This window comes from Vicia villosa, linkage group LG3, assembly GCF_029867415.1.
Source record: "Vicia villosa cultivar HV-30 ecotype Madison, WI linkage group LG3, Vvil1.0, whole genome shotgun sequence".
NCBI classification, from domain to species: Eukaryota; Viridiplantae; Streptophyta; class Magnoliopsida; order Fabales; family Fabaceae; genus Vicia; species Vicia villosa.
In genome coordinates this window covers 24317448-24342939 of record NC_081182.1, presented here as the reverse complement: position 1 = coordinate 24342939, position 25492 = coordinate 24317448, and the positions used below count along the sequence as shown (strand labels likewise).

The following is a 25492-nucleotide window of genomic DNA, read 5'->3' as shown; positions in this document are numbered from 1 at the left end:
AAAATATTTTTTTTCTAAATTAACTAGTAACAAACCCGTGCATACGTACGGGTTCTTCCATGATACACGCATTTGTTTACATAATACATTTATTTTAAATAGAATATTTAAAAAGAAAAAATATTTAGATCAACAATAAATTTTTCGTATATAAAATTATTTAGATCAATAATAATTTTTTTCCTTTATATCATTCTTGGATCATAAATATCATATTTCTTATATAAAAATATGTAGACAAGAATATATTTTTTCCCGTATTCAAATACTCCCTCCGTCTCATAATAAGTGTCTCATTTGCACTTTTTTCATGTCTCAAAATAAATGTCTCTTTAGAAAATCAATGCAGCATTTATTAATTTTTTCCACTACTATACCCCTATTTATTAACTTTCACATTTTTCAACTACTCTACTACCTATAAGAAATAAGGGTACTTTAGTAAATGATATTAACTTTATCATTAAAACCAACACATCCAATCATTTTCTTAAGAACCATGCAAAACTCAAATAGGACACTTGTTATGAGACGGATGAAGTATTATTTATGATTAGATACAAAAATATTTGAATCAATAGTAAATTTTTGTATATCAAAATATTTAGATCAATAGTAGATTTTTTTCCCGTATACGAATAAAAAAAATTTGGATCATAAATATCATTTTTCGTGTATAAAAATATTTAGATCAATAATAAATTTTTTTCCGTATACAAATATTATTTTTGTTTAGGTATCATTTATAAAAATATTTGAATGAATAGTAAATTTTAGTATAAAAAAATAGTTAGATCAATAATAGATTTTTCCCGTATACCATTTTTGAATAAAAAACTTTTGGATCATAAATACCATTTTTCATATATAAATTATTTTAGATCAATAATAAAATTTTCCCGTATTTAAATATTATTTATGTTTAGGTATCATTTACAAAAATATTTGGATCAATACTAAATTTTTGTATATAAAAATACTTAAATCAATAATAGATTTTTTCCCGTATACCATTTTTGGATCATAAATACCATTTTTCATTTAGAAAACTATTTAGATCAATAAAAGATTTTTTCCCGTATACAAATATTATTAATGCTTAAGTATCGTTTACAAAAATATTTGGATCAATAGTAAATTTGCGTATATAAAAATATTTAGATCAATAATAGAATTTTCCCGTATAACATTTTTGAATTAAAATTTTTTGGATCATAAATATCATTTTTCATATTGAAAAATATTTAGATCAATTATAGATTTTTTCCCGTATATAAATATTATTTATGCTTAGGTAACGTTTACAAAAACATCTAGATCAATAGTAAACTTTCGTATATAAAAATATTTAAATCAATAATAGATTATTTTCCTGTATACCATTTTTGAATAAAAAATTTTTGGATCCTAAATACGATTTTTCGTATATAAAAATATTTAAATAAATAATAGATTTTCCCGTATTTAAATATTATTTATATTTAGGTATCATTTACAAAAATATCTGGATCAATAGTAAATTTTCGTATATAAAAAATATTTAAATCAATAATATATTTTTTTCCGTATACCATTTTTGAATTAAAATTTTTGGATCATAAATACCACTTTTCATATAGAAAAATATTTAGATCAATAAAAGATTTTTTCCCGTATACAAATATTATTAATGTTTAAGTATCGTTTACAAAAATATTTGGATCAATAGTAAATTTTCGTATATAAAAATATTTAGATCAATAATAGATTTTTTCCCGTATAACATTTTTGAATTTAAATTTTTTGGATCCTAAATATCGTTTTTCATATAGAAAAATATTTAGATCAATTATAGATTTTTTCCCGTATACAAATATTATTTATGTTTAGGTAACGTTTATAAAAATATCTAGATCATTAATAGTAAATTTTCGTATATAAAAATATTTAGATCAATAATAGATTTTTTTTTCATATACCATTTTTGAATAAAATTTTTTAGATCATAAATATCATTTTTCGTATATAGAAATATTTATATCAATAATAGATTTTTCGCGTATTTAATTATTATTTATGTTTAGGTATCATTTACAAAAATATCTGTATCAATTATAAATTTTCGTATATAAAAATATTTAAATCAGTAATAGATTTTTTCTCGTATACTATTTTTGAATTTAAATATTTGGATTATAAATACCATTTTTCTTATAAATAGTAAATGGAGTATAGAGAGATTAGGGTAAAAAACTAAAAAGGTGAAGAGAGAGAAAAAATGGTTAAAGTAAGTTAAAATATAGTTGAATAAAATATTAAGATTATAATGGATAATTGTGTAGATAGACAAAAAAACCAACAATTTTAATAGGTGTAAAAAAAGTAAGGATGGGTAATTTTGTAAAAACCAGAACCACTAATTTTCTTATATTATAGATAAAGTCAAATTTTAAATGTTTTTTTTTTTAAATTTCTAAATACGAAAAAAATTTCTTAAAGAATATATAGTTTAATAAAAATATTTCTAAAGAAATTTAGAGAAAAAAAAAATACAAAATCAATATTTAACAAATAATTGAGAAAGAAAGTCGTGAACCAATATCACGAATCACCTCATCACAAGCCATATCATGCCAAGTTAAAACCTCAATCCTTTATCGACTTAAGCATATGAAAGGTTCAACTGATCACTTTTAAAAAATGTAGGAGTAGTATAAGGTCTTGTCCAAAAAAAATCACTTATAAGAAAAGAAGACTATCATATCTATCGAAGGTCAGTTCTGCTATCAAATGGTTCCAGATATCTCTCGATCAAAGTTGTGGGAAGATTGAACCGTAATTCTCCATACCAAATCTAACACCAATAACTACTATGTCAATAGTCATCTATGATAGCCAGAGGAACATTCATAGTATCCAAGGCAAGACCTACCAGATCAAGCTTATAAACGATCAAACTAATCATTTACATCCCATGATGCTAAGAACTCATGTTGCCCAAAAAAAAAAAAACATACTGGGTCAAAGTCTAAAGAAGTCTCGAGAATTAAATTTTAAGAGCGAGTTGGATCCAACCACGGACTCTCCCAAGAGGTTGTATGAAGAACATTGTCTAATTTTCTATATAAATTGATGTAAGATATTAATCTTCCTTGGTTTGATTAGATGTATTATGTAAAAAAAAATACTAACAGGTGTCCTCAGAATAATGATTAAGACTTTAAAAATAGTAAATTCATCTCGATAATCTGTGTATTTAATGTCTCAAAAATTAAAATGATAAATTTTTTATAAAATATTTTCTTATTTTAGAGTGGTTAACCATTGCCCTGAGGGCACTGATTAGAAATCCCCTATAAAAAAATTAGACAAAATTTACTAAGAACCCATGTTGCTCACAAAAAACCGATCTAAGCTCATTCACTGTCCCCGCCAAAGTTTGCTCCAAATCACAAACCATAACTAACCAAAAAAACATCTCACAACAATTTATATGCGGCAAGAGATTCCTCCACCACCACTTACCTAACAACCGTCAAATAATCGTCAAATTTATTAGGTAGAAGGTAGCACCGTTTGTAAGATAAAAAATCTTACTTGTAAAATAAAAATTTATTTCTTTTAATAAAATTTAATTATATTTTATATCATTTCTACGTGTGAATTGGATTTGTATTATGTGTCAGAATTTCATTTTTAAGGTAAAATCATAAATAATATGTGGCTATGAATGGTACACAAGTTTTGTAACCACACACCCACCTTCATTTGATTCTACTTTCATTTCCTCAACAAGTTTCCAGTGCTACCTCTTTGATCTCCCTTCATGGCGTTGGTGAATTCCTTTCTTCTCCCCACAAAAAGCCATCTTGCTTTGCATGTTTCACCTCCACCATCCAAAAAAACACTCCTTTGTACTAGCCCATCTTCCAACTTCAGTTTCAACTTCAACAAAGCCTTGTCATCAAGAAGAAGGAAGCAATCAGGGTGTGTTGCCGCCGCATCAACTTTACTTGATGGGGAAGAAGATCAGAAGGTTCTAGTGGGACCTTCTAGCGAGCAAGAACGCAAGGGTGAGAGAGAGGTTGTAGATTATGATTGGACAGAGGAATGGTACCCTTTGTATCTCACTAAGAATGTACCACATGATGCACCATTGGGTCTCAAAGTGTATGATAAGAACGTTGTTTTGTTTAAAGATGGTAATGATAAGTTTCAATGCTATGAAGATCGATGTCCTCACAGGTTGGTCATAGTTTGTCTCACTTCTAACTGAATTTAGTCTCTGAACTGATGCAGTAGCCTTAGGAAGAAGCATTTGTGATCACATGATTCACAGTGAGTTCACAGTTGATTTAACCATAGCTGCATGCTGTCTGATTAAACGCAAATAACTTGAGTTTTTCTCTATTGAGATAGATTTTGTAGCTGCACTGTGTATATTTAGTGCTCCAAATGTTTGGTTTTATTGTTTTTTAACATGATTTGAAATCGAGCTCGAGGAACATAAACCTAGGTTGTCGATAGCATAGTTGTCAAGATCTCGATCTAGATCTTTAAATCTTAAGATTTTGCGATGTCTCTCACCCCAATGATCCCGATCTTAAGTAGAATCTCTCGTTGTAATCAAATTGTGAGAAAAATCATAAAAGTATGCCTTTTGAAAGCCGAGAAGGATGACAAGATGCAAAGGCATAACAATCACGATTCAATGATGATGAATTCATTCCTTTTAAAATGGTGAAGTTTTAGATTTAGGGTTTAGAGAATAAGCATCTCACCTTTAGGGTGTGTTTTAAATAATTGACTTATGATAAACCTAATAATCTACCAAATATGTCCTAATATCTTAGAAATGTTTCATGTGGTAGTAATAAAGTATGAAAACTCAATTATGCACGTTTAAAGAATATGTAAGAGTCACTTTCCCACTAACACACTTGCCTACTAAAATATATCATGTAAAAATACTTAAAATATATAGTATTAGTTTTTCATTTTAGTAGGATCTTACTATTTATGTCGCGATTTTATCTTTTACAATCTTGCTACCTCCTCTCTATCTTTCAAAAATAATTGGGTAGAATCTTCCGACCTCGTCCCGGTCTTGACAACCTTGGTCGATAGCATGCTATAGCGGCACTACAGTAGCATAGCAGAATCGGGCCTCATCGCGACGGTTTTGGGCTACTAAGAAGTGAAGTTAATGTGGTGGAACTTAGAAGTGAAGATGAGACAAACGGGATGTGATTTAGTCATTTTGTTTAAGTTTGTATGTATACTGTTGGAACTTATTTGAGTATTTATGTATTCATGTTAAGTATTTACCTTGATTTTTAAAGCTCACACACAATAGCGGTCATTCTGCTATCCGCTATGCCGCTATAGCATTTTTGGGGGTCCGGCGCAATAAGATTGACAAGCTAGACATAAACTCATTCAATGTGTTTGTCTGATAATGAGGTCTATATTAATATGTTTCAGAATAGGATATTGCTTTTTGTAGATTATTATGTTAGTTATTTTTCTGCAATAGTATCATTTTTAGGATACTTTTTATACAAGAGAAAGAGACTAGGATATTTAGCACCTCCATTAATGTATATGAAATTCTGATTTTCTTTTCCCTTTCAAAATGCTTGTCTCTGGACCTTATCTTTTGTATAATTCAGGCTCGCAAAACTATCTGAAGGCCAGTTGATTGATGGAAGGCTTGAATGCCTATATCATGGATGGCAATTCGAAGGCGAGGGAAAATGTGTCAAGATACCTCAGGTACCTTTCTCACCTAAACCATATACCATCATATATGTAGCCACATGATGCTAATAAAAAATTGTTTTCTCTGATTTCAATAGCTTCCAGCTGATGCCAAAATTCCCAAATCAGCATGTGTTAAAACATATGAGGTGAGGGACTCTCAAGGTGTCCTTTGGGTATGGATGTCTCCAAAGACACCTCCAAATGTAAGTAAAATACCTTGGTTTGAGAACTTCGCGAGGCCAGGGTTTCAAGATATTTCAACAACTCATGAACTCCCATATGACCATTCTATTCTGCTGGAAAACTTGATGGATCCTGCTCATGTTCCAATCTCGCATGATAGAACAGATTGGACTGCAAAAAGAGAAGATGCACAGCCACTAAGTTTTGAGGTGACTGAACGAACTGATAGAGGGTTTGCAGGTTGGTGGGGACGAGAGAAAGATGGTTCTAGGCCTAACTTCTTACGGTTCGAGGCTCCTTGTGTTCTACAAAATAACCGGGAAATCGTTGATAAAAATGGTGAAATAAACCACTTCAGTGGTTTGTTCCTTTGTAGACCAACAGGGCAAGGAAAATCTATGTTGATAGTGAGGTTTGGAGCAACAAAAAGATCTCCATTAATAAAACTATTTCCTGAATGGTACTTCCATCAGAATGCAAGCAAGGTTTTTGAACAAGACATGGGGTTCCTATCATCTCAAAATGAAATTCTTTTGAAAGAGAAGGTTCCAACAAAGGAGCTATACCTCAATTTAAAATCATCAGACACGTGGGTTGCCGAATACCGAAAGTGGATGGATAAAGTGGGACACGGAATGCCATATCATTTCGGCCACAGCACTATTTCCTTGCCTAAAGAGCCTGCTGTGGTTGAACATGCACCTGCCGGACTTGTGGCAGGACTATCAGCTTCCTCGCCTGCAAAGGGAGGCATCGGAACAATGCATGCTCCAAATTTAGCAAATAGATATTTCAGACATGTAATACATTGCAAGGGATGTAGTACTGCTGTCAAAGCTTTTCAAACTTGGAAAAATGTCCTCTCAGCTGTGGCTGTTGCATTTGCTGCATTGGCAATTCTGGTATCTGGGAGACAATGGAAAGTCCTTCTTTTGGCATCTGCATCCCTTTGCTCTGTAGGAGTATATGCCTGTTCAACAGCTATTGCAATGAATACAACAAACTTTATTAGGGTACATAGGAGATTGTGAGCAAAAAGTTGTAAAATGACCTTTCCAATGGAACACTTACAGTATGTATCATGGTTGGATGGCATGTGATGTTTTATACATCTGTGTTATTTAGACTTGTACATGTTATTATACAAAGAACAAAAGTGAGTGCTGCATCAGGCTGACAGATGAAGCATGAGGTATAATACAACTTCATTCCTCCCAGCTTGAAACATATGTCACCAAAGTCCGTATCCTTGACAATTTGAGCAGCACACTGACACCTCAAGAGTGAATAACAACAAACTAACAACAGAATAAGTCTCTCTTGCAAATTGTTCTATGCTTAAATTCAGTGAAAATAATACAACTAATGTTTCTAGATGGAACTTCACAAAGCATGTAGTCACCAAAAACCACCATTTGCATTCAAAATCACTCGCCCATGCAGATAAGCCGCAAATCAAAATCAGGCGAAGGAAGAAAGCAATGTTGATTGTAAAAGCAAAATCACAAAATATTCATAAGAACATAACATTGCTAACATTGAAGATCGGCAACAAAAATAACAACTATTAATCAATATAACAAAAAGTTTGATTATGAGAGCAACAAGCTTCGCCCCTATAATATCCTTCTACGCATCCAGCTGCTTTCGGGGAATCTTTATACCAGGACAAAACAACTCTATCTGGCTCAAGGCATTTTTGAAAGGCAGCTTGCATGATGTTGAAGCTGAGGATGATAGAATCTTCAAGTTCCTTATGGAACCCCATCAAACGATCTTCATAAGCCTTTGCTTCTATGGAGCGGTCATCCTTCTCCTTCTACACAGTAGTCTCTGCCTGCGTCACCTTAGTCGAGGAGGAAATAAGGGTTTCACTCGCATTAGTTAACTCTTTCTCCGCCTTTGTTCGGGATTCCTCTACCTTAGTTAGAAAAGATCAAAACTTCCCAATAGTCTTCTCATTTTCTGACAACAACCCATTTTTGTAGAATTTTGTAAAAGCAATGAGTTGTTGCTCATATCTTGCTCAACTCTTTTGTGTTGTTTGTATTTAAGCATCTGTATAATATGCTTTTGAGAAGCACTCTTGTAAACACAAATTGTTAATCAATTTCTATTGACTGTTCCTTAAGTGACTAGTCTTAGTCTGTATACTCAAGAAGACGGTGACTGATTGTCATCGTAGGAAATCTTCTTTAGGGGGAAAGTTGGGTCAGAAATTTTAAAGGATTCGTTAATCGTTATATCTCTTAGGGGACCAGTTGGGTCCGAATTCTTAAGGGATCACTAACAGAATTGATCAATGTTTGGTTGTTAGTCACAGGCAGTTGGTCTGTGCAATTTTAATCATTTCTATGATTAGTGGATTAAGTCATTTTCTAACACAAAATCACCTTGGCGGGTGGACAGGACTAACATTATCTAAGAGGAACCTGGATAAATGAATGTGTCATCTTTCTCTTTATTGCATACGCTAATGTTTATCTTAAACGAATATATTTCTAAAAGGGCAAAGTTTTGAAAACCCAATTCAAACCCCCTTATGTTTTTCTCTACCTTCAAAGTTTTCATCGATGTGGCACTGAAAGAATTGATACTGAGATTTAACGAAGAAAAAGTCGTCTACAACGTGTTTGAAGCAGTGTTGTAAAAACCGGACCGGACCGGCCGGTCGGACCAGTTGGACCGGGAACCGGCCAGGTTCGCTTGGCGGATCTCCCGTGTCGTCGAACCGGAGGAACCGGTGCGAACCGGTGTCAACCGGGAAAACCGGTGGTTTGTGCGGACCGGTGGTTCAATTGTTTTTTTTTTAATTTTCTTTTACTCAAAACGACGTCGTTTTGAGTTTTTTAAATTTAAAAAAAAAAATATTTTATTTCCAGCACACAGCCACACGCATACCCCTATCTTTGTTTCAATCTGTAGAGATAAGCCACACATCAGCCATACGAAGAACAACAACAACCGTCTGCGAAAATCTCCGCCGCGGCCGCTTTCTTCCCCTCCACCGCGCCTCCATCATCAATCTTGCCGCACCACCGTATGTTTTCCCATTGTTGATTATCATATGTGTTAAAAAATTAGGGTTAGTTTAAATTGAAATTGAAAATCTGTGTGTTTGTAGTACATTGGTAGTTTTATTCAATGTCAATCTTGTAGTAGTTTTATTCAATTTGTGTGTTTCTTGATTGGAGAAAGACATAGAAAAAATTTGGTAACCATCTTTGTTTTACTTTAAACAACTATTGTGAATCAATCTGATCGCAGTGGGAAACGATTTCTTCATGTTGCATGTTGGTCAAACAATGTATGGTCGGTATAATTATTTGAGTGTTGCCTGTTGTTACGTGAGGCAGTGGCTTGCACGTGCAGAACAAATAAGAGTGGTTTTTATTTTCAGGTTTTATAATGCTAGGGCACTATTATTATTAGCTTGAGTTGATATGTTTTCATATTTGCTTTATGGAATTCATAGGATAAAGCAACACTTGGCTGAAATAGTAGGAAATGTTGAAATTTGTAAGAAAGTGTCTGCTGAAATTCGTTTCCAGATGAAACATTTCAATGAGCGGAGCAAGAAAAGAAAAGCTTCAGATGTGGCTGAAAGTGAGTCATTTATTGCGGAGGGAGGTGAATTGCAAATTGGTGCATCTAAAAAGAATGACGCTCGTATTGGTACTTATTTTTTACCAAGAATAACTCCGAAAGCTCAGCCTACTTTAAAAGTGTGATGCAAAGTAAAGACGTGATAGAAAAGTGTGATCTTGCTATTGCCAAGTGGTTTATTGATGCATCTATTTCTTTCAATGCTGCAAATTCACCGTATTTTCAACCTGCAATTGATGCTCTTTGTTGTATGGGTGCTGGATATAAAGTTCCTACCATGCATGCTCTTCGTGGTAATTTGTTAAATAAGTGGGTTGATGACGTGTAGATACAGATAGAGCAATATCGTTCTATTTGGAAGGATACATGTTGTACTCTTATGGCAGATGAGTGGACTGATCGTTGTAGGAGAACTCTTATCAACTTTTTAGTTTATTGCCCCAAAGGAACTGTTTTCATAAGGTCTGTTGATGCCTCAAGTGCTTCTAAAACTGCAGAAACACTGTTTAAACTTTTTCAAGGAAGTAGTGTTGTGTGTTTGGACCGGAAAATGTTGTTCAAATTGTTACAGATAATGCTGCAAATTATGTTGCTACTGGAAAGTTGTTGGAAAAGGAGTTTCCTAAGTTGTTTTGGTCTCCTTGCGCAGCACACTGTATTAATTTGATGTTGCAAGACATGGGGAAATTGGATGAAGTGAGGAAGTGTCACATGCTTCAAAAATTACCAAATACATATATAATCATTGTTTTGCATTGTATTTGATGAGACAAATTCGAAACATAAATTTTTTCTAATGAGTGTGACCATTAAATACTGATTGAAAATGGCATAATTTTATAAATATAAGGACTAAAACTCCAACTATCCAAGCATAAATTGTGTAGTAATAATAAACCAGAGGGCTAACGCTTCAAAAAAAATATTAAGAAATGGAACAAAATATGTTAAAATCTATTATATTGTTTCATAATTATATTGTTCACAGCATTATAACTAGTCATATTACTACTTATAATTAACAGATCCAACTATCCAAGCATACACATATCAACAATCGACAAAGTGACAGAGGCACTAACTATAGCATTGTTGAAATTTCAACCATAAATAGCTATCTGAACTATAGTTTTTCTGTCAATGCTATTCTATGGTTTCATCATTGAAGAAACTAGTGCATAATTTGCAATTGTGGTTAAAGTTTACCAAAATGGGAGAAAAGATAAATATACAAATCCAAGATTCTCAATCTTTTTTTTTTACAACTACCCAATCCCTAATATTGTACCACTCTAAAATTCTAATCCATAGTTTGTCTGTATTAGCTGCACTCTTTGCAACATCCTTGCTCCAAAAACAGAGTCCACTACCAAACTGATAATTAACATATCATATACAAACTATAACTCATAATTAACATAAACTAGAAATAACAAACTGATCTCACAATATCATATACTAACACATCAAGTCCTTAAAATTAATTTGAATCTTAACCGATAAATATTCTTTTAAAATTAAAGTATTTAATTCAATCAATCACGTGTTTTGATACAAAACACGTGGTTGATTCCCAACCCAACAATGGCTTGTGCCCGCGCATCTGTTGGCAACAGTTACTGAACAGAAGACGCCGGAAAAGAAGTACAAATCACATTATTAGGTGTGGCAAACAATAATTTACACAAGGCTTTCTGGGATTTATACCTAACCATTCATAAATAGGAAGGAGGCTGCTCAAACCAACTCCAGCAAATAAACAAAATGCCAACAAATTCAAGTTGTTGCCTGAAGTGCTAGAGGCCTGTGGGGTTTTGGAGCTGCAATGAAATGAAAACATTAAATTGAAATTGAAAGTATAAAACTAAAAATAAATGAACTCGTCCCTTGTGTCCTCATCCCCAATCTCTTCGAAATCAAAACTCAAGCTTCTAGACCACATCGTAATCATGTTACAGTGTTACTCCAACGATCTTATATTGAATGCATCGCAAAAGTATCTTAAAGCTTTGGAAGGTTCTGCCAGCTAGAAAAAATAGTGAAAAGAATTTTCTTACCTTTAGGATTTCCTTGCTCGTAGAATGTTCGAAAGAGAAGGACAGCTTCTGTTGCCATTATACCTCCAGCACATTTGAAACCCCTTCAAGGTGGAAATACAATGTTAATGAGAAGAAATTTAAGAATTACCAATTTTTTAACAATAAAGGATGTAGTGGAGAGCTATATGGAGAAGCTCAAATGTAGTTTAGTTAAGATGCATACTTATTAGGTGACACGGTATCACTTAAATCCAATGATAGTATTGATCCACAACCTCCAAATTTATCATTTGAACAGCCATAAAACACTTCCTTTATACCTGATAAATTATTGAATTAGAAAGGATAGCATAAGGACCGGATACTTAAACAATTGATGATTTGAAGGAGCATACCTAAATTTGACAAAGCAGATGCGCACATTATGCATGGTTCACAAGTAACATAAAGACTGCAGTTTGAGAATTTTTTAGCAACTTCAGTCATCGAAAGTCCGTTTTTCTGCCACTGTTCTAGAAGCAGGTCTATAGCTTCCATTTCTGCATGTCTTGTAGCCTGTAAAATACTGATTTAGTAATAATAACAATAAATTATTTAGTAATATTAATGTCTCTATATCTTAGAACACTAAACTTCCAGAATCCAAATTTTACAAGAGCTAGCTTCCAAGGTAGAAATGTATAAAATTCAAAAGTAAAGCATATTGATTATCAACGGAGGTGCTTCCAAATATGAAGATGACCATATATAACAACAGAAAAGTGACCCTGATCAGATTACATTTCGTGTCTCGGTAGTTCGATTCCTTCCCGAGGCTATAACCTTGTCATCCTCCACAATTACACAGCTGTCAACAGATATTAAAGTTTACATGAATATAGTAGTCATTGATCAAATTCAGTTTAACCGGTTTCACATCAAACAAATGAGGATAAACACCCAAAGGTACAAGTAAATGTTGACTGCAAATTGTTTTCATAGTAATATCATGTTAAAGGATAAATCAATATACTGTAATTATCAAACAAATTAATCTAGATGTTTTGCATGCAAATCCATTCAATGATAACCACAAGTAGAACAACAGGACGAAAGAAACAGGGCATTCCTAGCAAACACCTCAATTTCCACGAAAAATACTACTTCAGTCTACATCCCAAAATGATTACTGGTATCAACCATCTAATTTCAAGCTGAGTTACCATATAGAATGCATTTACATGACTTGATGCAAACATCTAGCATCAAGCATCAATGTTGATACTGGCCATTACACTATCTAACACTTTCTAATATTAACAACAACATCAATCAATGACAAGTTTTAATTCCGGTGGCATTCAACCATTTTGAATTTGCAAAGGTAGCTTACCCAACAGGTACTTCAAGGGCATCCATAGCTAACTTTGCCTGTCACATGAAATAAATGAAATTCAATTCTACCAAATAAAAGGCATGAAAACACACACTAGAACCCAGACTACATGGTCCATAAATGCAATGCAAATTCAATACTTAGCAAAAACATGCCATGCAGTTTTTCCATTCACAATACACCTTCAATTATTTTAAATTTAATAGTTAGGAATATCACAAATTAAAGAAACCCCATAAGCCACTACATTATATTGTTAATTTATGAAACGAACATCAGTTGAGTTTATCACCCATGAAAACACAGCCCAACTAGATGCATCATGCAGAAATGATTGGCAAATACAAAGTGGTCTTAAGAATGTTACCTGCTGTATTGCAAGTTCCATGAATACAAGAATGTCTTGAGAAGTCATGTTAAGCTGATTTAGTAGGAACACAATGATGCCGAGAACAATGGTTCAGGGGAAAATTTATCTGGTTCTAGAGGCTGGTGTTCTGCATATACAACAATATATCAAATGTTATCCTATATCGATTTAACTTACTACTACCACATTGGTTTACAGTTCAACAAATCCAAACCGGTTCTGGTTCATCCCTAACCTAACCAGAGTGGTTCTTTGAACCAGTTCACAAGTTCGATAACACTAACACCGAACTGCTAATGTATAAACTGAATTGATGCCAATTTTAACTCCTATCTGTCCCCATACCAAAACATAGAAAAAATCCAATTTGACAATAACAATCGATGAACAAGTTATGGTTTCAACAAAATTGATTCTTTTCAATTTTCAAAACTTAAAAACAGAATTTTATGAAAGTAAAGCACTCACCCTATGATTCAGATGAAAGACCAAGTGACGAGATCATGAAAACGGAATTTGTTTCTTTAATGGAGGTCCAATGGCCGGAGATGGGAGGAGAGATGGCGACGGCAACGGCGAAGCTAGGGTTGAGGGAGAAGAATGAAGAAGATAGCGTATTATTTTACTTATGCACCATGCATAAGCCTACATAAGCCATTGGATCATATTTTTAATTCAGTATTGAGTATTGAGTATTGAGTATCGAGTGGTGAGTATTGAGTAATAACAATTGATGTCTAGAATTTGATCTAAGGGTCCATAATAATCTATGCATGGTGCATAGATTTTTATCTATGCACGGTAACTGCACCCCATTCAGGATACTCTAAATTAATTCTAATTGAAATAATAAAATATCACAAATTTAATCTTTGGATTAAAAATTGCTAACCTTGTAAGTTCACTATGTTTTGCTAAGGGGTGTGCATGGATTAATAACCAAACCAAATTGAACCATATTTATAGTTTGGATCTTAAAACTATTTTATTAAAACCGGTTCCTTTTTTTAAAACCGGTTTACATATGGATTGGTTCGGTTCTAAACCGTTTTTAACAAAAAAACGGTTCTCTCAAAACCAGTTTTTATTTTCTTTTAAAAAATCAGTTTTAAAACCAGTTTTAAAATCAGTTTTTAGAAAAACCAATATTAAAACCAGTTTTATATCAAAAATGGTTTTATTTTTTTAAACCATCCTTTTTATTTTAAAAGTTCTAGGAACTCACACAAGAGGTACAAATTCTGATCCCAATAAAAAAATTACCACTAATTATTGTCTTTTTTCTGGATTATGATTCTAGTCTTAATGAAATAACCATTCACAAGCAGTGTCATAAAGTTACAATCCAAAACAAAACGTACCGCCACACATCCCTCTTGTACTCCCACCAAAACTAATACAAATAGACATTGTAATTACAATCAAATTCTTAGTACTAAAACTACATCACTGCCAGGTAATAATTTCTGCAGAATAAAAACCTTAACAGCCACCAATACCAGACCGAAACAATCTGTAACAGAAAATAATCTAGCAGAGCCTGCATATGTATCTTTTTAAATTCTTTTAATAAATCTCACACCTAGTCATAACTAAGATGGAAATTTTCTTTTATCTTCACCTATTAGCAGAGCTAGAAAAACCAAAGCAGAATATAGTATTTTTATAATTAAGAAAGGAAATTTTCTTGTGAAAACATATAAAGCATTTTCACAAATTACATAATCTAAAAATTGCCTTTTTATTTGCATGAAAGAAATTGGAGTGTAGAAATTTGATTACCTTAAACACTGAAGAGATCTTTGAAGGTGTTGTTGAAGGACGATTTTGTTGATTTAAAGAATGATTTCTTCGATTTTAGAGTTATTTTAACAAACTCATAATTGTGATTTGGACGATTTCATTGAATTTGCAGAAAGATTTCACGGATTTCTGGTTGAATTTGGGATTAGGGTTCTGGATTTTTTTCAATTTTATTGTGCGGCTGGGAGAATGTTAGAAGGGAGAAAGAGAAAGACTGAAAGAGTGTGAACGGGAAAACCCAATAAACTGAACCGGTTTACAAATATGGGTACGGTTTTTATTTTATTTTATTAAATGATCCACCAATTCACACCCCCTAGTTTTGGGATTCAGATTCTCTAACTTTCTCCTCCCTAACTTTGTCTAACTTTAGGCATTTTTTGTGGAGAGAGAATTGAAAAACAGAGAAAAAATGGAGGGAAAAGAGAGGTGAGAGAGTGGGTTGTTAGAGAGATATAGAGAGGAAGTCAGGGTGCAGTTCCCTCCACAAAGTCAGTGGATCCTCTCCCCTAGTTTTGCTGCATCGGGGAGCACTCATCACTGCACCGATCTACTTTACACCTTCGTATTCATTATTTCAGATTCCAGTGGAACATAATTAAACACTTAAATAATAAAGAATGGTAGATTATTAGACTATTTACAATGGTTTCCAAATTCAACACCCTACTTTTTCACTTTTAATACTTCACATCATCTTCTCTCTCTTCCACCTAATAATTCAACACACATTCAACTTTTACTCACTACAATAGTTTTGTTTAATAAAATTCAACACCCTACTTTACCACCATTCACAACACACTAAAAATTCAAATAGTCACAACAACCAATAGGATTTTGCAAAATATTGTATGTGGCCCCCACTCTCATTCATTCAACATGTTGAATTCTTTCAACACAAAGTAATCCATATCATATTAAACAAGCTATTAAACATACCATTGCATGAATTCAACAGTTGAAAAAAAAATTCAACACCCCCATTATACATAGTCTTATGTATCATTGTTTATATCTAATTCATTTTACTACAATAAAATGTCCATGGTTTATATTTTATTTGACTCCATTCAAAATGAAAATATGACCATAAATAAAAAGATATCCCTAATATTTTAAACGAATTAATGATCACAAAATAGAACCTGAAATTGTTTCTAGATTGAATTCACAAATCAAACTTACACCACATGAAAACTATATTACAATAATAAGTGTTAATAGGCTAGTGGGAAAATTACACTCACCTTTTTGGGATTTTGCTAAAATGACATTCACATTCCCTCTAATTTTAAAATATGCACTAATTTTCTCTAAGTCTACATACTCCAACAAATTTTTTTATTGACTAGCAAAAAATCATAGGTAAATGTCATGTATATCTATAATTTTTTTATTGTCACTTAAAACTAGAGGGGGTGTTTGTGACGTTTTCAACCTTCAATAATCAACAATGCTGTCAACGATGGTTGTTTAGGTTAAAGAGAAACAATTTTGCCGAAAAAAATATTGATAAGAACACACACTTTTCGCTTGGCCCAGTACTTCTCTTCCCACATTTGCAAAAACAAATCGTAGTTTTTATTAGGATAATATTTCTAGAAAATCGGTGATATGAACACATATAACTCTTCTGATATGGTAGTGCAAACTTCCAATATGGTGGAGCAAGGGAGTACCTATAAGGCTATAATATTTGTAAGGTTAGCACTCCAACATACGATGAACACTTAAAACCACTATTGTTTGGCCCATTATGAGGTGCATGATATCATCTAGTTAGATCCAACGATTGATGATGGGCGCACAAACCAAATTTAGTGTGTTGTCTTCTAGAGAGGGTCTACCTATTCACTCTCCTTTGCGAGAGTACTTTGGATTAGACTGTTAGAGTTGGGTCGATCTTGTTGGACCATTTGAATGACACATAACATTTTCCCCCGAGTCCTTGCCATCATTTATGAAGTTAGGATTATGATGAAAAGTTTGAGACCGACCTTCCTAGCCTCCTCAATGCATCCGAGCAAGTATCTATCTTGGAGTCGAGGTTGAAGACACGTTGAATGGGAGTAGGTGATCTCGAGAATATGCGTATTAAATGCTTGCTTTATAGCCGAAATGTTTCAAAGTTAATTTCCTCCGCGTGGCCTTAGGCTCCTAGAATATGGAGTGACGACAATATTATAATACTCAAGTTTTTTCAAGTATCGTTATAACATCGAGGTCACTCGTGAGTAGGGATGGGAATAGGTAGGCCGGCCTACAGGGGCCTATGGCCTAGCCTATATAAGGCCAGGCTAGGCCAGACTTATTTAACAAAAAGGCCAGGCTTAGGCTTTTTTAAAAGCCTATTTAATAAAATAAGTCATGCTTAGGCTATTAAAAAAGTCTATGAAGCCTTATAGGTCGGTCTATATTTTCATTTAATATTAAAAATAGGCTAAATAGATCGGCCTATATTTGTATGTATATTAGAAACAGGCTAAATAGGCAAGTCTATACATGCATATATATTAGAACAAAGGCTAAATAGGCCGGCCTATATGTGCATATATAGGACGACTTAGAAGGTTTCTTAAATAATATGGATTAATTGAAAACCATCATGAAAAATAGGCTTTCAGGCCAGGCTTTTAAAAAGGTCAGATCAGGCCAAAAAAGAGCCTATTATAGGCCACAGGTCAAGCTCAGACCTTTCGTGTTTATCGTAGGCCAGACTCAGGCCTTATAAAGTTTGGTCTAGCCTAACCTATTTCTACCCCTACTCGTGAGTCATTATTTTGCCTCATAATATTCTTCTTGCTATAAGAAGTAGATACGCTTTCCTTGATTATCTATAAAAGAGAGGGTGTTTACTATAAGTTACTCTTTTATATAATATTTTTTAAATTTACAATTATACAGACCTAACTAACATATGGATTAACCTTATCCGCAACCTACATGGATTAACCTTAATTGATAGAGGATTTCTTTTAAACCAAACTAAAAAACTCTAAAATTTAAAATTCAATCCCTATAATTATCGGACATATGCATTAACACATTTTGAAGACTCAGCGCCTACCTGGTAACACAATTTACTAAACATTTTCACCCTTAGGCTGCTTCTATTCTTCCGCTTACAAACATTCAACCATCCCATTTTTGAATTTGTTGTGTAACATAAATAGTAGTGGCGTCATCTATAATAGTCTATAATTTATGATATTACCCTAAGTTTTTTTTATTAAACGCTACTCATTCTTATAAAGCTCGTTTGTAAGATAAAAAATATTTCTTTCTACACATTGTTAGTATAGTTTACAATTTTTCTGCATGTGAATTGGATTCGTACTATGTATGTCAAAATTTCATTTTGAAGGTAAAATCATAAATATTATGTGGCTATGACTGGCACACGAGTTTTGTAACCACACACCCACCTGAAAGTCTCCTTTGATTCTACTTTTTTTCCCTCGATCAGTTTCTAGTGTTACATCTTTGATTTCCCTCCATGGCGTTGGTGAATTCATTTCTTCTCCCCACAAATACCCATATTGCTTTGCATGTTTCACCTCCACCATCCAAAAAAACACTCCTTTGGACCAACCTATCTTCTTCCAATTTCAATTTCAACAAAGCAGTGTCATCAAGAAGGAAACAAGCAGGGTATGTTGCCGCTGCGGCAGATATCAAAGCTGCGTCAACTTTACTTGACGGGGAAGAAGATGAGAGAGTTTTAGTAGGACCTTCCAGTGAGCAAGAACGCAGGGGTGAGAGAGAGGTTGCAGATTATGATTGGACAGAGGAATGGTACCCTTTGTACCTAACTAAGAATGTACCACATGATGCACCATTGGGTCTCAAAGTGTATGATAAGAACGTTGTTTTGTTTAGAGATGGTAATGATAAGTTTCAATGCTATGAAGATCGATGTCCTCACAGGTTGGTCATAGTTTATCTCACTTCTAATTATTTTATTCTTTTCAAAATGCTTGTTTCTGGACCTTATCTTTTGTATGATTCAGGCTAGCAAAACTATCTGAAGGCCAGTTGATTGATGGCAGGCTTGAATGCCTATACCATGGATGGCAATTCGAAGGCGAGGGAAAATGTGTCAAGATACCTCAGGTAGCTTTCTCACTTAAATCTTTATGTTGCTTCCATGCTAATTGCTATGTAGCCACATTGATGCTAATAAGTGATTGTTTTGTCTGATTTCAATAGCTTCCAGCTGATGCCAAAATTCCCAAATCAGCCTGTGTTAAAACATATGAGGTGAGGGACTCTCAAGGTGTTATTTGGGTTTGGATGTCTCTAAAGACACCTCCAAATGTAAGTAAAATACCTTGGTTTGAGAACTTTGCAAGGCCAGGGTTTCAAGATATTTCAACAACTCATGAACTCCCATATGACCATTCTATTCTGCTGGAAAACTTGATGGATCCTGCTCATATTCCAATCTCGCATGATAGAACAGCTCAGTCTGCAAAAAGAGAAGATGCACAGCCTCTAGGTTTTGAGGTGACTGAACGGACTGATAGAGGTTTTGCAGGTTGGTGGAGACGAGAGAAAAGTGGTTCTAAGCCTAACTTCTTACGGTTTGAGGCTCCTTGTGTTCTACAAAATAACGGGGAAATCGTTGATAAAAATGGTGAAATAAACCACTTCAGTGGTTTGTTCCTTTGTAGACCAACAGGCCAAGGGAAATCTATGTTGATAGTGAGGTTCGGAGCAACAAAAAGATCTCCATTATTGAAGCTGTTTCCGGAATGGTACATTCATCAGAATGCAAGTAAGATTTTGGAGCAAGACATGGGATTCTTATCATCTCAAAATGAAATTCTTTTGAAAGAGAAGGTTCCAACAAAGGAGCTATACCTCAATTTAAAATCATCAGACACATGGGTTGCCGAATACCGAAAGTGGATGGATAAAGTGGGACATGGCATGCCATATCATTTCGGTCACAGCACTATTTCCTTGCCTAAAGAGCCTGCTGTGGTTGAACATGCACCTGCTGGACTTGTTGCTGGACAATCAGCTTCCTCTCCTGCAAAGGGAGGCATCGGAACAATGCATGCTCCAAACTTAGCAAATAGATATTTCAGACATGTAATACATTGCAAAGGATGTAGCACTGCCGTCAAAGCTTTTCAAACTTGGAAAAATATCCTCTCAGCTGTGGCTGTTGCATTAGCTGCATTGGCAATTCTGGTATCTGGGAGACAATGGAAAGTCCTTCTGTTGGCATCTGCATCCCTGTTCTCTGTTGGAGTATATGCTTGTTCAACCGCTATTGCAATGAATACAACAAACTTTATTAGGATACATAGGAGATTGTGAGCAATATACAGTTTGTATAATGGTTGGATGAGATGTGGGGTTTTATCCATCTATGTTATTTAAGCCAAACAGGGAATAGAAGAAGAAAAACTTTTTTAAAGATGTTTTCTGTATTTTATTTCTTTTTTTAGCAAAGAGGCCATGAATAAAATAATACACTGACAATGTTAGTAAGATAAAAGAATCAAAGAACATCATTAGTGCAAAGAATTACAATATACATAAAATCAATATAATTTTTAACTACATCCTACTCAACTGTTCCTTACAAAATCAAACAACTTTCATATATTGTGTCCTTATAGGAAGCTTGGCATTTACATGTTTGAAACTGAAACCTACATTTGTGGTTTCAAGCATACTCTGTTTCATTTGGTAAAACAATTACACTTGTACATGTTATTATACAAAGAAAAATACAACAACATAATAGGCGTATACTGAAAAAACAAAAGTGAGTGCTGCACCAGTCAGACAGATGCAGCAAGTGACGTAATACAACTCCAATCCTCCCAACTTGAAACATATGTCGACCATTTCAGTAGTATTATTTCATCTAGGATGTAGGAGGCTCTTCCAACCACTTTGCACGAAAGCCCGTTCCTTGACAATTTGAGCAGCACATTGATCCCTAAAGAGTGAATAACAACAAATTAACAACAGAATAAGTCTCTTGCAAACTGTTCAATGCTGAAAGTGCACTAAATAACACTACAAGTTAGTGCAGTTGTATAAGTAAATTGAATTCAGATTACTCATTCCTCATGAATGTACCTTTCCAGTGCAAATAATACAACTAGTGTTTCTGGATGGAACTTCACAAAGCATGTGGTCACCAAGAACCAAAAAACCAGTTCCTCCACACCATTTGCATTCAATATGCCCTTTTGAGTTGCAAGATGAACACACGACTGGTCTTGGTTGCTGCAAGGATCATAAAGACAGGAGAAATCAAGAACCAACAGATAAATATCAAAATGTATCTAATTTTACAGTTAAATTACCCTGTTAAGCACATAGTTATAGTTATTGAGCGTGACTAATAAAGCGATAAATTTTAAATATTGATCATATGTAGCTTCTTTCGTTTGTCCCAGCATCAGTTAATAATAATATGTTCTTAATTCTTATTAAAAAAAAACGTCAATCAATATGTTGCTAATTACAAGAATAAATGGTTTGTTTAGATTGACTTGATTGAACATATCTACTTGAATTAACACTTGTGAGACTATTTGAAAGCGCTTATAGAAACAGCTTATGATATATCCATAAGTTCTTTTCAACTTATTTCCCTTAGCATAGTATATGCAACAACTTATAGCTTATATATAACTTAACTTTATGTTATCTTTTGTTATAAGATTAGGTTATACATAAGAAATTTATATAATAAACATTTAATTAAGCTATTTATCCAAAGAGCAAGGATAGTACAACAACAACAACCAAGCTTTATCCCTCTAAGTGGGTTAGATACATGATCAACTTCCGCCATAATGTTCTATCCAAGATCATACTTCTATCCAAATTGTTAATCTCGAGATCTTTCTTAATAACTTTTCTAATAATTTTTCTAGGTTTTCCTCTACCTCTAGCTTGTTGTTTGACTCCTCTCCATCTAATCTACTATGCTTAACATAGAATCTACAAGTCTTCATTCTACATTCCCAAGCCACCTAAATCTATTTTCCACCATTTTTTCTTCTATAGGTGCTACACGACAGTCTCTCTCTAATATTGTCATTTCTAATCTTATTCTGTCTAGTCTTTACACACATCCAACATCTTCAAATGCAATAAACATGGATAGTAGACTATTTAAAATCATTTTTTCACGTGTAATTGGTTCAAATCCAATTGCAAGGTTTATATTTGATTTGACTCCATTCAAGATGTAAACATGATCATATTAAAAAAATTGTACGCCCAATATTTTAAACGACTTAATGGTCACAAAATGATATAAAATAGAACTTGAAATTGTTTCTAGATTGAATTCAAAAATCAAACTTACACCACATGCAAACTAAATCAAAATGAACAGTTATGGTAAATCAAATTTCAAAAAAAGGACAAAAATATCACACAATTACAATTTAACTTTGTGATGATAAAATTGGTATTGGAGGTTGGAATCGGAACCTGAGAGATTAACCAAGCTTGCTCCATGCGTTTAGTAAAATCGGAGGAGGAAGAATCAACCATGGAAACCCTAACTCGAAAGCGAGAAATTCGGTTATTGACGAAACTTGCATTGCCGTTAAGGAGCGATGAAATTCGAGGTGTTGATTTAGGAATGAGCGCAGAGGCGCAACAAGAAGAAGCGCAAGTAGACCCAGCCATGGAGATTGAACCTTCAATTATTAGCGATGTTGTGATCGATATGGTTGTTGCCGTCAAAGAGAAACGAATTCGCGGCAGAAGATATTGAAAAGAAAAAGAAAGAACACACGGTTTTTGATTGGCCCACTGCTTCTCTACCCACGTTTGCAAACAAGTATTAGAGGAAAATATTATTGATAAAAAAAATGTGAAAACAAGAAAGGAGATTTTTTTTTTAAATAAGGCTGATATATAATATCAGGAAAAAGTGGTACAAAAAGAGGGGACTAAACCAAAACCCTCTCAACCAGAAGAGAACCTAAAGAAAGAGCAACCAAGTCTATTCTTTACAAAATCTGCCCTTAAAAAAAGAGGAAGCGAAGAATAATGAGTAGTACCAATTAAATCTAAACCTATGTTAGCGAGGGTATCAGCACAACTGTTCCCTTCTCTATATACGTGAGAAACAATAAAATTCCAATTAGAAACTAAATAAATACAATTTAACCATCTGGATCTAATAGCCCACGGGACCCTATACGGAGGTTTAAAAGCAAGAACCACCGCCATGGAGTCCGATTCCAACCAAACATTCTTCCAATTCTTGTCATGGGCGAACTCAATTGCTTGTATAGCACCCGAGAGTTCAGCAGTGAGAGAATTAGACATACCAAAAAAAGAAGCAAAAGCTCCTAGAAAACACCCACCATTGTCTCTAGCAAGACCGCCGCAAGCCGAAAGTTCCGAAGGAGAACGAGAAGCACCATCACAGTTTAATTTAACCCAATTCAACGGCGGGGGCTGCCATAAGACCTCCTTAATATTCGGAGCTCTCGGCGGCCGAATTGTCACCTTAAATCTCTTAATGAAAGCAAAATCATTCATGTTCAAATGAGATCCTGTAGAGACATTATTACCAGCAACTAGCACAGAATTTTTAATCACCGAAATACAAGAACAAGTCGTGAGAATAAGATCATAAAACCTGGCCTTATTGCGGGCGAACCAAATCATGTGCAGTAACGAAAAGATAGCCGTAAGCGTAATCACTCTGCATTGGACAGGGCCGTCTTTGTCTAAAGTCCTCCAGATATCATCCCATCCAAGAATCGTGAAAGAGAGGTTGAGCATGGAAGAGAGCCAAGTCCAAAGCTTCAATGCAAAGTTACAATCAAAGAAAATATGTTGTTCCGATTCAGCGTCAAAGAAAGGAAATAATACCACTATGAAATCCCAATTAAATAAAAAATTAAATTTAAAATAAATTAAATATTTTATTTTAAAATAATAACATGCATACATTCTTACATTTCTTCTTCAATTTCTTTCGTACTAAAATATTTAATTTATACAATTAATGAATACTAAAAATACACCAGACAAAGCTCGTCAATTGTATCTCTTCATATCAAACTTGTTATTAATTATATTAATAGGTTTTTATTATGTTTCAATGCATATATCCTTGTATCCATTTTTAGTTTATATAATTTGTGTATATCACATGAAATGTACACAACAATTATTCCTACTTTACAACATATTTTTTATATGGTATCAATATTTTTCTGGTTAATATCTCTCGGTTTATTTTTTTCTTCTTCATCAACACCCTTGTTTTCATCTGTCACGATGCCTGAAAATCCGCCCATCACTGATCACTCCACAACAAAGCCAAACACAGATCCTTATGTTATTCACCATTCAGATAATTCTTCAATTGTCCTTGTTACCCCTTTACTTATTGGTGATAACTATGGTTCATGGAGTCGTGCAGTAACAATGGCACTTCGTGCTAAAAATAAGTTAGGTTTTGTCGAAGAGCCACTTACCAGTCCGAAGAAGAAAAAAGACATTCCTAAATGGCAACGTTGCAAAGATCTTGTTGCAAGTTGGATTCTTAACTCGGTTTCAAGCGAGATTCGTCTCAGCATTTTGTACGATGAAACTGTAGCACAAATCTAGTCCGATCTAAAAGATTTATTCTCTCAATCAAATGCTCCTAAAATATATCTACCGAAACATTCAATTTCCGAACTCAAAACAGAAGGCATGTTTGTCTCTCTTTATTTCACTCAACTCAAATCTCTTTGGGATGAACTCAATTCTATTGCTTCTGTCAATCCTTGTATATGTGGTAATGCTAAAAGTATTCTTGATCAGCAAAATCAAGATCGTGCCATGGAATTCCTTCAAGGAGTTCATGACTGTTTTTTTGGATGTTCGCAGTCATATTCTTCTATAATCTATAATCTAGTTCATCAGGAAGAAAAACACCAAGAGATCAATTTTCGCCCTGTCCCTGCTGAAGAATCAGCTACACTCCATACCTCTAAAGTTCCATATCGCACTCAAGGAAAATGCCAACGTGCTTACTGTGAACACTGCAATAAGCATGGTCACACTATTGCAGCTTGCTATCAGATTCATGGTTTTCCAAATAAGCCACAAAAGAAATCATAATCATCATCATCCTCTTCCGCTAATCAACATTCAAGCGCACAATATCAAAAACTCTTATTTCTCTTAACTAAAGAAGAGACTGTGGGACCATCAGTGAACTTGGCAGGTATAACCTTTACTTGTATTCCTTTTTCATGGATTATTGATTATGGTGCTTCAAACCACATATGTACATCTCTTTCTTTATTTTCTTCATATTCTCCCATTCATACTCGTATCTCTTATCAATTGCCTGATGGTTCTCAAGCGCTTGTG

General features: G+C 33.9%; 4 protein-coding genes across 6 annotated transcripts; 2 read left to right on the top strand and 2 right to left on the bottom strand.

Moving 5' to 3' along the window:
- The first annotated feature begins 3698 nt into the window (after positions 1 to 3698).
- Positions 3699 to 7154, top strand: LOC131660679 (protein TIC 55, chloroplastic). The gene is made up of 3 exons (XM_058929969.1): positions 3699 to 4224; positions 5652 to 5754; positions 5838 to 7154. The coding sequence occupies exons 1-3, from the start codon at positions 3806 to 3808 to the stop codon at positions 6954 to 6956; spliced, it is 1641 nt and encodes a 546-aa protein (XP_058785952.1). The 5' UTR covers positions 3699 to 3805; the 3' UTR covers positions 6957 to 7154.
- A 3506-nt stretch (positions 7155 to 10660) lies between these two features.
- LOC131660678 (tRNA-specific adenosine deaminase TAD2-like) lies at positions 10661 to 15654 on the bottom strand. 3 transcript variants are annotated; one of them, XR_009301010.1, is made up of 10 exons: positions 15098 to 15654; positions 13784 to 13960; positions 13313 to 13442; positions 12943 to 12980; positions 12351 to 12417; positions 11966 to 12125; positions 11794 to 11890; positions 11589 to 11671; positions 11239 to 11351; positions 10661 to 10905 (listed from the first exon to the last, which is right to left on the bottom strand). XR_009301010.1 is itself a non-coding variant. In XM_058929967.1 (9 exons), exons 3-9 carry the CDS (start codon positions 13358 to 13360, stop codon positions 11308 to 11310), a joined length of 537 nt encoding a protein of 178 aa, XP_058785950.1. In that variant the 5' UTR covers positions 13361 to 13442; positions 13784 to 13960; positions 15098 to 15652; the 3' UTR covers positions 10986 to 11307. The 3 variants fall into 3 exon arrangements, 2 of the variants coding, with proteins under 2 accessions (XP_058785950.1, XP_058785951.1); XM_058929967.1 differs by lacking the exon at positions 10661 to 10905 and having other exon boundaries at positions 10986 to 11351; positions 15098 to 15652; XM_058929968.1 differs by lacking the exons at positions 10661 to 10905; positions 13784 to 13960 and having other exon boundaries at positions 10986 to 11351; positions 15098 to 15652.
- A 2755-nt stretch (positions 15655 to 18409) lies between these two features.
- On the top strand, positions 18410 to 20549 carry LOC131660676 (protein TIC 55, chloroplastic-like). The gene is made up of 3 exons (XM_058929965.1): positions 18410 to 19048; positions 19132 to 19234; positions 19331 to 20549. The coding sequence occupies exons 1-3, from the start codon at positions 18618 to 18620 to the stop codon at positions 20447 to 20449; spliced, it is 1653 nt and encodes a 550-aa protein (XP_058785948.1). The 5' UTR covers positions 18410 to 18617; the 3' UTR covers positions 20450 to 20549.
- Positions 20550 to 20623: 74 nt separating this feature from the next.
- Positions 20624 to 22949, bottom strand: LOC131660677 (protein BUNDLE SHEATH DEFECTIVE 2, chloroplastic-like). The gene is made up of 3 exons (XM_058929966.1): positions 22595 to 22949; positions 21224 to 21373; positions 20624 to 21080 (listed from the first exon to the last, which is right to left on the bottom strand). The coding sequence occupies exons 1-3, from the start codon at positions 22793 to 22795 to the stop codon at positions 21006 to 21008; spliced, it is 426 nt and encodes a 141-aa protein (XP_058785949.1). The 5' UTR covers positions 22796 to 22949; the 3' UTR covers positions 20624 to 21005.
- Positions 22950 to 25492: the final 2543 nt, after the last annotated feature.

What these genes read in the sequence shown, in the direction of transcription:
- LOC131660677 (XM_058929966.1), bottom strand. Translation starts at nt 22,795, where the DNA reads ATGGCTGGGTCTACTTGCGCTTCTTCTTGTTGCGCCTCTGCGCTCATT. An exon ending in AAGCTTGGTTAATCTCTCAG is followed by an intron (nt 21,374 to 22,594) that starts GTTCCGATTCCA and finishes TGATCCTTGCAG; the next exon opens with CAACCAAGACCAGTCGTGTG. An exon ending in GTATTATTTGCACTGGAAAG is followed by an intron (nt 21,081 to 21,223) that starts GTACATTCATGA and finishes TTCACTCTTTAG; the next exon opens with GGATCAATGTGCTGCTCAAA.
- LOC131660678 (XM_058929967.1), bottom strand. Translation starts at nt 13,360, where the DNA reads ATGACTTCTCAAGACATTCTTGTATTCATGGAACTTGCAATACAGCAG. An exon ending in GCCCTTGAAGTACCTGTTGG is followed by an intron (nt 12,418 to 12,942) that starts GTAAGCTACCTT and finishes ATCTGTTGACAG; the next exon opens with CTGTGTAATTGTGGAGGATG. An exon ending in ATCTGCTTTGTCAAATTTAG is followed by an intron (nt 11,891 to 11,965) that starts GTATGCTCCTTC and finishes ATAATTTATCAG; the next exon opens with GTATAAAGGAAGTGTTTTAT.
- LOC131660676 (XM_058929965.1), top strand. Translation starts at nt 18,618, where the DNA reads ATGGCGTTGGTGAATTCATTTCTTCTCCCCACAAATACCCATATTGCT. An exon ending in GAAGATCGATGTCCTCACAG is followed by an intron (nt 19,049 to 19,131) that starts GTTGGTCATAGT and finishes TGTATGATTCAG; the next exon opens with GCTAGCAAAACTATCTGAAG. An exon ending in AATGTGTCAAGATACCTCAG is followed by an intron (nt 19,235 to 19,330) that starts GTAGCTTTCTCA and finishes TGATTTCAATAG; the next exon opens with CTTCCAGCTGATGCCAAAAT.
- LOC131660679 (XM_058929969.1), top strand. Translation starts at nt 3,806, where the DNA reads ATGGCGTTGGTGAATTCCTTTCTTCTCCCCACAAAAAGCCATCTTGCT. An exon ending in GAAGATCGATGTCCTCACAG is followed by an intron (nt 4,225 to 5,651) that starts GTTGGTCATAGT and finishes TGTATAATTCAG; the next exon opens with GCTCGCAAAACTATCTGAAG. An exon ending in AATGTGTCAAGATACCTCAG is followed by an intron (nt 5,755 to 5,837) that starts GTACCTTTCTCA and finishes TGATTTCAATAG; the next exon opens with CTTCCAGCTGATGCCAAAAT.